Source organism: Platichthys flesus, chromosome 6, assembly GCF_949316205.1.
Source record: "Platichthys flesus chromosome 6, fPlaFle2.1, whole genome shotgun sequence".
Lineage (NCBI taxonomy): Eukaryota > Metazoa > Chordata > Actinopteri > Pleuronectiformes > Pleuronectidae > Platichthys > Platichthys flesus.
This window is the reverse complement of record NC_084950.1, coordinates 17,728,655-17,743,821: the sequence shown is the minus strand read 5'-3', so window position 1 is coordinate 17,743,821 and position 15,167 is coordinate 17,728,655. Positions and strand designations below refer to the sequence as shown.

Below are 15,167 nucleotides of genomic sequence, written 5' to 3'. Positions count from 1 at the left end.
AGCCACTTCAGTAGACCAGCACAATAGCACATGATAAGCTTTTATCACACTATCGTCTCTAACAGAGATCTCCATCTGCATATTCTATAATATACTTAGATTTGAATGTGCACATAAGAGGGTAGAGATCTACGGCACAGAGATAAGGTTACATTGGTTTTTACAGTCAAGTGTACTGTTGTAAGCATTTGATCTTTAGTTTACAAGTTTTGTGTCTGTGTAGGTGTTATCCACAATATAATCATAACTTTATTGGATCGGCACATCTCAAAACAAAGTGCTTAAAAAATAAAATAAAATTGTAATGGACAAATGAAGACTATAGAATATATTTTATTTTATTTTTATTTCACGCGGCTTTCTGGACACATAATTCATAAATAAATTGAATAAAAACCAAAGTAAAACCAAACGTTCAAATCAAAATCAGATAAGGAGACACAAACAATCTATCAATGCCACATAAGACAGGAAGCACATGGCACTAGACTAGATCAAATGTAAATATTAATTGAAGTGTTATCAAGTAAAAGTGTTTTACTTAAAGGTTTGACTTTATTGATAGTAATGAAACGCAATTACCACTGATGCCATAAAAAGGGAAAGTTCTCTGTTGAATAATACTCTAAAGGAAAGAGAGACTGTGGGCTCTATATGTCCAAACTTTAGCATGGATTCTTAACTTTCATGTCAGAAGACAGCTGATCAATCTTTCTGCTGGCATGTTGAAGCCTCCCTCCTTGTTTTCCAAAGAACCTCAAATCTAAGCCTTATGCCCCTGACCTATTGTTCCTGAATTGCACACGGGTTGTTCAGTGTCAGACGAAATGTTCTGCGCCTTGAAGGAGTAATCGGGAGCTTTTCACATGCCACGCTGGCAGGAGGGTTTTTCTGATTCGGCTTTAACACTCCATATGGTAGCGCAGCTCAACAACGTACAGTGGCCAGCTGCTTGTGACACATTTCCTGGCATAGAGAGCAGCGCCAGTGGCCACCTCGACCAGACTGTCTGTCAGTTGCCATAAAGACCCAGATTTGACTCCGATTAATTGGCCCAGACGACTTGTTAGACACATGATTAGACGTTTTCTAATTAAACAGTCATGCTTCAGCGTGCAGATTTGTTAGTATGATTTGTACTGTTTGCTTCTATCACTCATATGGCACAGCATATAATTGGCCTATAAAGCGTTATAACCTTTTATTATTCTAATGTACTATTTTGGTTCTATTTTCTACTTCTTCTTTTGACTGTGTGAGCAGGCTGCTTAAATAAACTTGAAATATGTTTTTTTATAAATGGCTCATACTTTGAACTGATGAACTTCCCCAACATGCCGTGGCAACACTCATCACCGAAACAAACAGAGTGAGAACATTATCCCAATTTTAAAATCACATCCTGTTAAACTTCAGAATTGACTTCAAGACACTGATAGTAACCTTTATTATTGGCTCTGGGGTTGTTTTTTTTGTTAGGGCGCCAACGTTATAGAGCAAACTCCCCGAGGAGATCAGACTGGATGAATCACTCTTAAACATATGTTTGTATATATGGGCTTTAACAAGTATATTTTCTAAAGACACCTTATAACAACAATTTGATACAATGGCTTCATAACCCCTATAACAATTTCATATTGTTCTACTTTACTTCTCTCATCGTGCATCTTTTGATTAACGATTGCTTGACATCTAATCTGCCTTGTATTGCTTTTTATCATTTTGACCTGTGAAGAACTTTGTTTTGAAAAGGGCAACATAAATAATGTTTTTTACTATCGTTTCTGCTTTACTGCTGTTATTCCTGTTACTTTGCTTTTAAGACCGAATAAAAAAGATTAACAATGACACGTGTCTCACGTAATAGCAGTTTCACATTTTACTTTCCTTTTACAGGTTCATGACCTTACTTGGCTTTAATTTGTGTTTACTTTTTTATCTATCAATTCACTCAACCCGTTTGTCTCCAGGGCTGCAGTAAACCCGCAAAACACACATTTTCCCCCCCAAAGCTCTTATCTATTTCAGTCATAAACTTTTTTCAAGGCAGTTTTTCTACTATGAGGCCAGTGCAAGGCGCAGTGTACCTTTTCAAAGACGTTTGAAGAAACCAAGGCCACACAGAGAGTCCACAGGAGTGTTGTGTTGATGCTTCACGTGATAGTCACGGCATAGCCAAAGCAAAGCCTTGTGTTGCTGGCCCTCTGTCGCACCTTTACACCTCTCTCATCTTGACCTATTGTTGCACGGCCCTTCACTGACATGCTGTTATCCCTGCATGAATCCACACGCACAATAAGGCTCAAGGGATTGTTTTCTCTGTCGTGAGATAGGCCTGTAGACCGAGACAATCCAAATGATCTCTTCTTGGTGCTCCTCAAAAGGAATTATAGCTATCTGAGGGAATCATCTTAAATGATTTTACCCTACATGTCAAAGCAAAAAGGTCTTATTGTGCAAAATGTACATCATAAGCAGCAGGGTGTTGACTTTTCCTCCTTGTGTTGTTCTGCTAGGTTGTAATTTGAGCAACCCACACACAAACACACACACATACACACACACACACACACACACACTCCAAGAATGTTACAGGAATGTTTGATCTCAGTAATGAGTGTTGAGTCTGTGCACAAAAGATGCTTATTAGAGTTGGAGGTGGAATTTTTCCTCCATCTGATTTATATCAGGTGTAAGTCTGTGGATGGGTAATTTGGCTGATGGAAGCATTTTTATTACAGAGCTTTGGTCGTGCTGGAAATGATAGGCCTGCTTTAAGCAGTTTGTGGACTGGAGTTTACCCTCGCGCTGTTGTCTGCAGCTGATTCTCCTGGAATGTTTGTTGAGACTCATCCCTGCGCACAAGCTTCACCTGGAACTCATGGCAGCTTCCAAGATGGAGACGAGCAGTGAGATATACCTGGGGAGGGATAAAACAAAACACACAAGATTAAGCCCCCTGAAAAGCCTCCTTTAACCACTACAGACATCTCTCACACCATTCTAGACATTATCACACTCGGTAAAGTAATAGAGATATAAAACACAGACTTTGACTTTAAAAAACTGACGTCATCCCGTTAATCTTCAGCTGGTGCGGGATTCTCCTGCTCATATTTTAACCAACACCAAGCTTAGGGCCCATAACTCTTCAATTCTTGCCTCACGTCATTGGCTGGCAGTTCAATTTAGGAATGATGTTAAGATTGTTTTAATAACTTTTAAAGCTTAGCAGCATCTGGCCCCCAGCTATGGAACCAGTTTAGTGCCGGATTTTAACTGGTTTTGAGGGATATTGTTGGTTTTGAAAATGTATTCTTTCTTATTTTTGTCATATAATTTCCCGTGTTGTTGTATTCCTATGTATTTTGTAAAGCACTTTGTAACCTTGTTTACAATTTATAGTCAAGTGTTTTTTTTGTGTGACTGTATTAGCCCCAAAAACATAATGGCAGCACTTTCCAGTTGCTGGATCACTCAAAACCCCTGAATTAATAGAATTAGCTGACAATGACAGGATTTGGGAATTTAACATGTCAGTTACAGTATATTAGGGGGTTAATAGGAAGGTAACATAAACAGGATTTGTTAAGGCTTAAGACTGTTTTAAGTGCAAAGCCTGGTTGATGGCACTAATAAAGGGGATTGTTCTGTGTAACTGTGTGTGCATGAGGTTTCGAGCCAGTAACCTGTTTATTTTTGCTCTTCTTTCAAACAAGAGAGGGAAGAAAATCTGGCAGTTATCTGGCAGATTTCAAGTGGATCACGATGTGGAGCTCGTACTGTTTATTCCAAATTCAAACTTGAAAAGTGAATTATATGAAATACTAACCCCATGACCTGCTTCGCTTCAAAATGTACTCTATAAGCAAACAGACAGTTTGCAGGCGTGTGTATTGTGCTGGGTGTATCACATGATCTGCTGACTGATCAGTTCAGCCTCATCTGACTTTTCACCACATTCATTCACAACACTCTGACACATCAAGGTGAGAAATGACCCAGTACACCTTAACGTTTCTGAAAAATGACAAATTTGTCAGAAACTTGACTTATTGGAAAGATGACTATTATTATCTCTAACACTACTGGATGTTGCAAGGACCAAAGAGTTACAAATCATTTCTAGAAAGTTTTTACCACCAGGGTGAATTGTCTTAAATCTCCAGCTTGACTGTGGCCTCCATTACACCCCGGTCCGTGTGTAGTGATGATCATGTCCGTAGAGGTTGGTGTCGTCACACCACTTCATGGAGAGGAAACAGTGCTTCTGTCTACATCTGTTGTTTTCACTGCCTTTTCTTTTTCACACAGCATCTTCGCTCAGAGCAGCTGCCGAGGCATTACGATAAAATGAGGTGAATATTTCTTCTACTCTCTGGCATGATGATTCTTCCTGTATGATGTCTCACTCTCTGGACACATGATTACGGTATCAGCGTGATTCATATATGCATCGCTAACAGTTTCAGAAGGAAAATTAGAGACTCAACCAGCATTTTCTGAAATTTCTTTGTGATGATGAAGTGTAAATGTTCCCCTGATGAAGTCCCACACAAAGCTTTGGTCAGAAACCCTATGAATGTTTTTATTTGTACGTCATGACCTCAGAAGACCTACAAATCTACAAAACATTAGCAGAACACTAAACTGAATCCAAAGACCCTTCGAGGCAATCGAACTCTGTCATTTTTACTCCAACATCCTTTTGGAAAACATGTGCTTGTTCAAATTTCATGAGTCATCCATGAAGAAAATTATAAAATGATTTGGCTGCGGATCTGAGACGTGCTTGAAACCTCTTGATCATGGAATCGTGGAGTATTTCGAAATCCTGTAAAATCCTTTTCTAAACAGAGATTAAACAAGCTATCTTTGTGTAACCACGACAAACGTTTCCGGAGGCAGGATGTGAGGTCATTCATTTTTGGTGTACACTTCATATCAACTGAAGTGTCAGGTGACATCTCCTTGACGCTTCTCAGGCAGTGCATCATTTGTGTGAGCAACATGTAGTTTTCAGGTTCTTTAAGGTCTCAAACCAAAGGTCCTCCAGTTGGAAGGTCCTGGCTTTAATCTTCCATGATTTCATGTGTCTGCTCCGCTGATGGAGACAGTGCTGGGAAAATCCCTTCTTATTTACAGCTGTCTTCAGTTTTTATTTGGTTCCCTGGAGCTTTTAATTCCCACTGTAAACTCACGTTAAATATCCACTTAAGTTATGACCTTTGTATCTACTTGTACTGTGGTTTGTGTATTTATTCTTAATTATAACTGAATCACATGAATACAGAACATTTCATTTAATTTATCCCAGTTATCCCAAGAGACAGATGTACTGGATCTATAGGTTCAAATCCTAGACTACAAATATGGATGGACGACCTGTCAGCTTCCGAAAAAGTGAAGCCAAAGCGTCTTGAGCGCCCCCTGATGGCTGACTGCAGAATCGGCCATGTGTTGCATGCCTCCAACACAGGACATGGACCAAACTAAAAAGTCAAAGTACACGTCCAGTAAATTCTACTCAAGGATTCTGTCATTATGTTTACTTCTTGTCACACTGATGTTTGTTCCAGTGCAAGGGTTCTGTTTGAAGCTGTAAAAGTGCACATATCGTTAAGACCAAAATCCCCCAATCACCACTGCACAGACTCTGGCTCCAAATGCACAAGATGGCAGCTTTTGTATCCAGGATATTTTGGCTTCAGGTCTGGAAAGATGGAAGAGACAACCCACTCTAGACAACAATGGTTTGATTCGAAAAGTGATTGGCCATTTTTCTTTTTTCAATAAAAATTGAATTGTCCAAGATGACAGTATGGATTTAGACCTGTTTCTCATTGGGTTTGCATGTGAGAAGGCAAATGTATAAGTTTGTTGCTTTCGTAAATTTTCCGGAACCTTTCTTTGGGAAAATGTCTGGGAAATTTGCATCAAGCGAGTGATGGTGACACACAACAGAAGCAAAACTGAAAAAAATAAATATAAAGTACCTTATAGCTCAGGATGAAAAAAAGACCCATACTCAAAGAAGACACCGTGGAAAGGCAACGATATTCAAAAGCTTTTGACGGTGAGGGTCGATGCCTGTGTTGGTGCTGTAAAACATAAACATGTGATTTCTGCACAGGAATGCCTGCTCTTTCCAGGCGTCACCCCTCGCCTGAATGTTTCGTACATTTTACAGTTGTTAGCACGTTCGACCCAGACAATCTCCTGCTGTGTTCCTCATGTGTGAAAGAGCAAATTGGGTGCTCTGGAGTTAATGTCTGAAAACAGCTTATGATGGATGCAGAAGCTCTATATATAAAGTCACTGTATGAATGCTTGTGTGAATGGGTCAATGTGACTGTAAGGTCCTTAGATTGATCGTTAAAACTAGAAAAACAAGTCCATTTACCGTTTAACAAACTCATCGCTTTATCTGGTTTAATTTTCAGAAAAAGGCCCGAGGTCAAAGGATGTCATGTTGACTGAAGAATGCTAAACGGTCGTAATCATCTCTGTATTTTCAGACAAATCTGATGAAAAAGGCCACGGTTCTGGCTGACCTCTGATTCGCTGATTTGGTTTTTTTCATGTTCCCCCAGACTTGGCAGCACATGACAACTAAAGACCTGTAGCAGGAATGATCTGACATGAGTATAAATACCTTCCATGGATAATTGACCCTTTTCCTGGACACACACACTCAAAAGATCAAAGGGTAAATCCTCTAGACTCCAGGAGCCACTGATTAAACACATTTCACAAGCATTTCCCTCCTTATCCGGGACAGATCAAGCCAAGACGTACGAGATGTATTTCATTAAGTTTAATCATGGAACACCCTCCCTTGTGTGTTAAATGTGTAAAATGTGTGTGAGAACACAACTAAATGATGTAGGTGCATGTGTATGTCTATGTATATCGTGTACACTTTTAGCTGGCGAGGGGAAGGGACTCAGCGCGCTGCCAGCCAAGTCTCAGTGTTTCTCAAGGAAGACAAATGACATTGTTCCAGGAGCAGATACCAGCTTTACTGCCAAATCCCTGCCGGCTGGACTGAAATTTCAGCCATGTAAAGGGAGCAGGAGTGGAGCGGGGGCCCCGACAAAAGATGACATTGGCTTGTAAGTTTTAGGCGATGACGCTCAGGGGAATTCCATTGTGTGGCTGTCACACAGCATTAGGCGAGAGAGCAAACACTTTCATGTGTGGATTACCATTTACCCATCGGAGATAACAGATATTTGCCTTAGCTAATCCATCCCTCCATTGATTTTTTCCCCCCCTTTAATAACTTCTTGCAAGCAGGCAAATTTTAATAAGTGCAAGAATGCTGACGTGTAAGAGGCTGGAACAAAGGGGCTGCCTTGGACACGGAAAAGCTGCTTAATGTGGGTTTCATACAAACAGTGACGTAAAGATCATTCTTTATAACTTTATTTATAACAAGCCATATATATATATATATATATATATTTAAACACTCAGTGTGGTTATATTACAGGAAACCTGCTTATCAATCTTGAAAGATTACTTGATAAACTATATTGTGTAAGAGAAAAAGTCATGTTTGTGTTTTCTTTTCCTATTTGTGTCAATTTCATCTTACTCATTCAATTCCAATATGGTGAATTCTGTTGCAATTTTGACTTCTGTGACTTATTCTGATATCTGTTTTACAAACTTGTTTGGTGAAACCAATGGCTGCAGACGACAGGACAGAAACTTGTCTGTGCTTTTTGGATCATTGCTGTCCTAGAGAGCTGAATTATATATGTGCTGGCTAGTTAACCAGACAATCAGTTTAAACAGACAGGGACAGACTAAGTTTACCAGTTACTCCTGTCTGACAACTGCAGATCATATACTACATCTCTTTAGTTTGTCTATTTTTAACTTCAGGAAGTCTTTAAATACATATTTTCCCCATTTAGAGAACTTAAATGACTGTCACAGATTACCCAACGCATGATGTCCAACATTATCAGTGATGTTTGATAATGTGGGCTAACAAAATCATTTTTTTAAAAATTTCAATAAATATTTTGTTGCTTGAATATATCACAAACGATTTTATATTTTGATAACAATTTAATAACCTTTTTTTTGATCTATGACAGATTTATAAGCATTAAGCAGATTGACATTGACCCCCTTTCTGTGACTTCAGTGATTTCAGTCACATGATGTCAATGCTACACTTCTGGTAACAGTCCTGTTGACTAGATTTTGTTGGAACAGGAAATAAACAGACTGAAGCTAAGGTGTCCCACATTACCCAAATTCACATAGTCACAAAGTGTTTGAGTTTCCTTTATCACTCTTGTTAAATTCCATGAAAAGGACAAAACCAAGAAATAGTTGAACTGAATCTATAGCTATTTTAAAAGACCCATGAATTATTCCCCAGAAAAAAAACTTTTCCCCTACTTTATATTACAGAAATAATAAAAAAATGAATATTGGAAAATATTCCACATAATCCAGATCCACACCAAAATGTAATGGGTTATTCCCTGAGCCATACTGCATCCTTCCAAATTTTGTGGTAATCCGTTCGATTTTGGTGGAGGTAATGAGCCACATGAGTTATTGTGACATGCGTCCTCAGGAAAACACTGCAGTTTATTTTTAGCCAGTCAAACCTGCAGTCCGAAACAGGCACCGAAGCAACAAAGGTGTTGAAAGTACAGTTCCCAATGAATATACAATTTAGTTTTGTTTGAGAAACTGAACTCTACACTCTCTTGTTGTTTTAGTAAATGATGTTGACAAATTCAACTTAATGTTGTGAGTTTCAGACAGAGTGTCACAGACACGGTTCAGGAAGACTTTGTTTTTTCTATTTGTGGACTTTAATAAAAATACAGAATATTTTTCAATGCACCATCTATTTTTTACACAAATATTTTTTATTCTGAAATATAATTTCGTCACATATTTATAAGTATTTAACCAATCACTCCTACACAGATATTGATACAGCGATAAAGACTAGGCAGGATTAAAATGCAAACTTTACGTTTTCTTCTTTGTCGTTGAAAGTTTGTTGAGGGAGACACATTCCGTTTGTTGTCTTGGTCCTCTGCTTCGGCACAGGCGAAGGTTGTTGTCTCTGAGCGACGGTGGACAGCTGCACAGGGCCGTTTCCAGGCTGAGCTTTGAGCGGAGGAACGTTCTGGTAACTGTCTCTCGGTGAAGGCTTGGGGCTCGGGGGACGAGGGTTCTCAGTCGGGTTCATGGTCACATAATCTGGGCTCATGGAGTCCCGCCCTAGCTTTTTTAGAAAAAGCATTCTGACGGTACCTTTCTCCCTGAGTCCCTTTTGAGTCTCGTTGCATCTGTAGTAGAAACATAACACAACGACGATGACAATCAAAAGCAGAATCAGACTCACTCCTCCTGCGACCGCTGCCACAACAGTTTTGGATGGAAAACAAAGCAAATTGGGTGGTGACGATGATGGACTTGTGCAGGTTGGACGGACAGTGTCACTCTTCTTCACGCTGACTTTGTTCGCCACGGTACATGTGAAGGTCCTCTGCTCTTTCAACATTGGAAACGATACGCTCAACGTTTGTCTTCTTTCACTTGGTAACAACGTGTCATTACGCATCCATGAGAAATCCAAACCCTGAGGCCTGGATACATTGCAGTTTAGATTAACAGTCCTGGACTGGAAGTCACACACATAAGTTAGTTGAGGTTTTGACACCTTGTCCATCACACAGAGACGACAACTCCATTGTGTAACCAAATTACCGTTTGGAGACAACACATTTGCTTCGTAAACGCCTGCACTGGAGAACTGCAGGTTCTTCAGCTGAAGAGATCCGGTTGCAGAAACGTCCCCTTGCTTTCCCTTAAACAATTGGCCTTTTCCATCTCTGAAAAACAGGGTCTTAGTATTGTGAACCCATTTCAGAGAATATTTGCTAATCCGTTTGTTAAAGTTAAGAGGCAGACTCAGATTCTCTCCAACTCCACCATAGAGATCACATGCTTCCTCTGCTGCTGAGATGCTGATGAATCCAGACAGAATGATCACAGCAAAAAACACCATGATAACCCAGGGGAGCCCAAGATGTCCCTTCTGAATGATGACAGGAAAATTGTGAGGAACGATCGATCGCTTGAGCGTTAGACTATCCTTATCTAATCTACTCAAGCGGTGATCGAGATGCCGTCCTGTGAAGATGAGAACTCACACTGGCGATCCAAAATATAAGTGACAAACATCAAGAGAAGTGACTCTTCAGCAGGAAGGAACATCTATTAGCCAAGAGTCTACTTTCAGTTCTCAGAAGACGACTAAAGTCATGTGTCAAAGTCGAGTTTCCGCTCCTGTGTTTCAATAACATGTGTTTAGAAATCTGCGGCTTATGTACGTAACTAACGAAATGATTCCAGGCTTGAGCTGATGGCCAAAGTAACGCTGAACACCATATGACTTTTACTTCTATTTTTAAAAACACATAAACTAATGGGTCCTCCATAACTCATACACAACAGTAATAACAAGACAACATTTAGATTATTCACTTTGTGGTTTATTACTTACTATTTACAATAGTAACAAATACTCTAATACAAGTTTATAAGTATTCAAAATTTGACTTATGAAAAAGCTAAATAATTTAGCACATAGAATATAAAAGTGAATATGGGCTATACGCATACCATTTGAGTGATTGTGATAGTGATTTGCCTATGGCGTAATTTAAGTGAATATTGTATTTTATATATTTATTTTACATAAATAATCAAGTACTGCAACTTGAAGCTGACGTAGAATATTTCCCTCTGAAATCAGGTTTGTTTTAGAATAAAGTCAAGTCTTTGTTGAGGAACTGGTTTGCACATGCCACTCAAAACTCGGCCTGCCAGTCAGTCTCTTTAACTCCTGTCAGAGCTTACTGGTAGAACTATGACAACATCACCAGTATTTCCACTGAGAATTACAGCAAACAAGCTCAAACAAGCAAAATGTGAACCGGCCTGTAAAGTACCTGCCCAGGCTGAAAGTGACAGAGTGTCTGGTGAAGCAAGTGAAGCAGCTGAAACGCAGATGTTTCCCTCAGGAGCTGATGATTCAAACAGAGAAGCAACAAGAACAAAAACAATGGTCAGTGCTGGGCATCTGCCAGGCGGCCAAAGACATGATGCTCATAATCTTCTGCTAAGAGGCAACTCTTTAAGCTTTAATTCATCCTTTATGTATCACTTTAAGCTTTAACCCTACATCTAGCATCAAACTGAACACATTTAGAATATTCTGTTTATATATGACTTAAAAAGAGACCACTGTATAACTGTATGTTATGGCTTAATATGAGTTTTGAAACAAATCACCGTAGAATATTTCAGATATACAATAAGCACAATGTTAAATATGGATTTATTGAAATGCATCAAGGTAGTTTTACAATGGACTGTCAGTCAGGTAATTCCCATGTTGGCTTTTCCATGATTTAACCTAGTTATTGTTTTTTTGGTTTGAGGCCACCACCTCGTTTTAATAACTGTTGTAAACACTTTTCTTTTGATGGCCTCTGCTGAGCAGCTTGACTAATGAGTGATTGTGCTTTGTGATGAGAGACAGTGGTGATTCTGTCATTTAAAATGTATATCACATTATTCCAATAAATCTCTTTCTAAGCCATAGTTGATTTAGTTTTAAAGACAAAACAGAGGCTCCCAACAGATTTAGTCACATTCTGACCTCTTTTGACTCGGGTTTTAATCCCAAAATTCTCGAAGTTTAGTTAATATCAGCTCCCTTAGGTATTTCATTTAGTGTTTCTGAAACTTGAGTGAACATGTTGTAAAATAAACAATTTACATTTGAATGCAGTCCAAACATCGCATCAAGTAAACTTTCAGTAAATCTCTTGCAGCGTTTCCAGTAAACCAACATCATCCCATAACTCATGCCATCCTCAACCAACTCAACACTGTGTCTGTAACTGCGTTGGCTCAAGCTCCACTGGAATGACTTCATATTACGCCCCACAACTATAATCTCATGCAATTAGCAGTGATTCACACTCTTTGTGCGACTCTCAACACCTTCAAAGATACCCACAGCAAGAAGAACACCTGTTTCTCTCGGGTTCACCATTATTACACTTTTTCCTCCCCCGAGGGAATAGATTGATGTAGAATGTTAGCTATTCGGAGGAGGGCTGTATCCAGAGCTGAATGCATGAACTCCTAGTTAAACAATTTGTAAAGATTGTATCTTCCATCCGACAGTGTGTGTCAGATGGCAGAGGTTTAAGAAGAGGTGAGCAGACCTACGGCAAGCTCGAGTTTTATATCACAGCCGACACGAGCCTAGTCCACACTCGACACCTTTTTTGATCAAGGTGTGCAACCCCAATTTCATTTTGCAGGACCTGGCAGCAAAAACAAAAACAAAACGTAAACAGAATTGCAACGGGGGTCATCAGCTTGAAGTTTCATCAACCAACTTTTTACATTTTCAGCATCCACTGCAGTTTGTGTCAGCACAACCGGCCGAAGATAAATGAAGCAGGAAAATGAAAATCATCATATTTATCATATTTATTTTCTTTCACAGTGTAGGTTCCATGTTCAGTAATGATCCATCTGGTTCCTTTGAAACTCTGACAAAACAAACACATTTCAATAATAAATCACTGCAAATTATAAGGAAATTTGCACAGACATGTACATGGACATTTTGGATTACTAACTTGAATACACACATTAGTGTTTTACATGACATTTTAAATGTTTTAGGACATTTTTGTTTTGCCTCTGTGATTCAGCACTTTGTATTTTATCAAAGGAGGTGGTCTCAGTACGGATCAAACAGAACCATGTTCTTGTTTATTTGAAGTGTGAAAACACTTCTTTGGATATTTTTGACTTTTGTTTTATTTTATTTTAAACTTCAGGAGGTTGACACAGAAATAAACAATGGAAGAAGAAAAATAAGTGGAAGCGGCTGTCAGGACTGCTTGTCGTCTTTGCCTACAACAAATTAAGTTTAAAAATGACTAGGGTGTTAATTTTGCCGGTGTTAATACCATAATAACTTTATTTAAAAAAAATATATATATATAGGTAGCAGACGCGAGTACAGCTGACAGGACGTAGTTCAAACTAAATTCTTTAAATTCACTAAATTAAATGTGAAACAAAGGTATGAACTTTGGTTGTGACTCAGACTTGAAATTTCAAGTCTGAGAGTACTTACATTTACAGGAATTGGATCAGTTCTCATAAAGTGTGCTCCTCTTTCCTTCCACTAATAGCTCGCCACTGATCATCTTATAATAATGTGAACATCCACAAACACCCTAGAGTAAAGAGTCTGCACTTTAACCACAGAGAAAGGGTTTCCTTTCAAATTCAACATACTGGAACAAAGTCAAAACAAGTAATTGTTAATTGTACTAATTCTTACAGACTCCACACTATTAAAATGTATTTCATATATATTTTTCAGGGAACTAAATTAACTAATGTATGCATGATATAATCAGTATTTTAATTACCATCATTGTTTTTCTTGAGAGGAAATATATAATAACAATATAAATATACAGTACATTAGTACAGCAGGTCACATCTGGTGAAGTAGGACAAGAAAACAACTGATTCAGTTCCCTTTTGCTCTTGCAATTCACTGTTTCCTGTCCTCGTCTCATCTGCAGTCTTTCCTCACACAAGAAGGACGTCAGACTTACTGAAGGGGAACTGAGCTGCAGTGAAGACAAACTACCGTCTGATGACAGAGATAAAATGTGACAGTGTCTTGTGTCAGGGCAATATTTTCTAAGTCCAGGATTCAACTGCTCAATAAAATAGGCTTGGTTATCCTCTGACTACTGCAAGCAAATGTTGTAAGTGCCCTTGGAAACTTTAAGCAGAAGTAAACTAAATTATCATTATTATTATTATCCATTACATGTCTTATGTATTTAATTAGTTCCTGATGACTGCATTTATGGCAGAGGTCAAAGTGCTTCTTTCAGTCAGTATTGTTCCCATTGTCCGATCAAGCCCAATCATTGCATCATCCCTCCTAATCCCCTTCTGTAACATGCCCTGTTAATTGGCTACAAAGTAACGTCTGAATAGACCGGGCAAGGGTTAATTGGCCTCAGTTCCTGGTCCTCGGAGCTCTAGAGCCAGGGCGCCCATCTGCCTAGCTGATGTTTAATTCAGGGGCCCAGATGGAGGAGTAACAGCCTGACTGTGAGATCCCTAAGTCACACTTCCACCAGACGTGGCTGTGGCTCAGGATGGCCTCGAGGGGATGAGGGGGGGGCTGGGGGCTGGCCCCTCCTGCTCTCCAAAGTCAATGTAATCTGAGGGGCTGTGATGTTCCTTCGAGTCAAGTGCTGTTAGCTTGAACTGGCAGGAAGAGACTTCGTATGGGCCTAGTCCAAACAAACATTCAATGCGGCAAAATCATTGATATATTAGAACTGCCACGATCAGTAAGAAGATGAGAATCCATCCATCCATGATTTATCAACACAGCTTATCCTTTGAGTGAAGCTGGAGCCAATCCCAGCTAACATTGTGCCGAAAACAGGGCCAACAATCAGACACAAACAACCATTAACACTCACATTCACACCTACGGTCAATTTAAAGTCAACCTAACCCCAATCTGCGGGGTGGGAGGAAGCCAGCGTACCCAGAGAAAACCCACGCGGACACGAGGAGGTCTAACTGTGGGCCAATGCCTGCTCCCATGTGATCTGTCAAACTAGAAACGAACACCAGAAAGTCGTGTCGCTCATCTATCTTTTAATAGAGATTATTATGGCTATGCCTTTGGACTTAGGGGAATAAAGTATTTTAGATTGTTTTCTGTTTGAAAAATAGACAATTTATTGTTTGGACTTGAAAAACATCTAAAGTTGGATCCATGCGGGCCGCTTGTCCTTCAGGCCTTGAGCACTGTCAGATAAATCCAACGGGAAATTGTCCATCCCACCAGAAATGTTTACCTCCAACTTGGGTGCCATCCAGGAAAATGTTCTCTTTTTAAAGAAGATTTTCTGTTCGTATGAAAGATTTGCAGTCAGCACAGACTGCTCGGTCTGTTCTGCTTCTCCCAGTTTGACTCATTTGAGAAGTATTTCTTTTATTTGGCTGCCGTGTCCGTCAACATGCTCAGTGTTGTGTCT

The 15,167-nt window shown here is 39.4% G+C and overlaps 1 protein-coding gene across 1 annotated transcript; it reads right to left on the bottom strand.

Annotated features, from left to right (window-relative positions):
- Window positions 1-8,885: 8,885 nt before the first annotated feature.
- On the bottom strand, window positions 8,886-10,235 carry LOC133954593 (SLAM family member 9-like). Its single transcript, XM_062389000.1, has one exon. It carries the CDS (start codon window positions 10,055-10,057, stop codon window positions 8,999-9,001), a length of 1,059 nt encoding a protein of 352 aa, XP_062244984.1. The 5' UTR covers window positions 10,058-10,235; the 3' UTR covers window positions 8,886-8,998.
- Between the last annotated feature and the right edge of the window lie 4,932 nt (window positions 10,236-15,167).

Excerpts from the sequence above, each read along its gene's own strand:
- LOC133954593 (XM_062389000.1), bottom strand. The coding sequence starts at position 10,057 with ATGGTGTTTTTTGCTGTGATCATTCTGTCTGGATTCATCAGCATCTCA.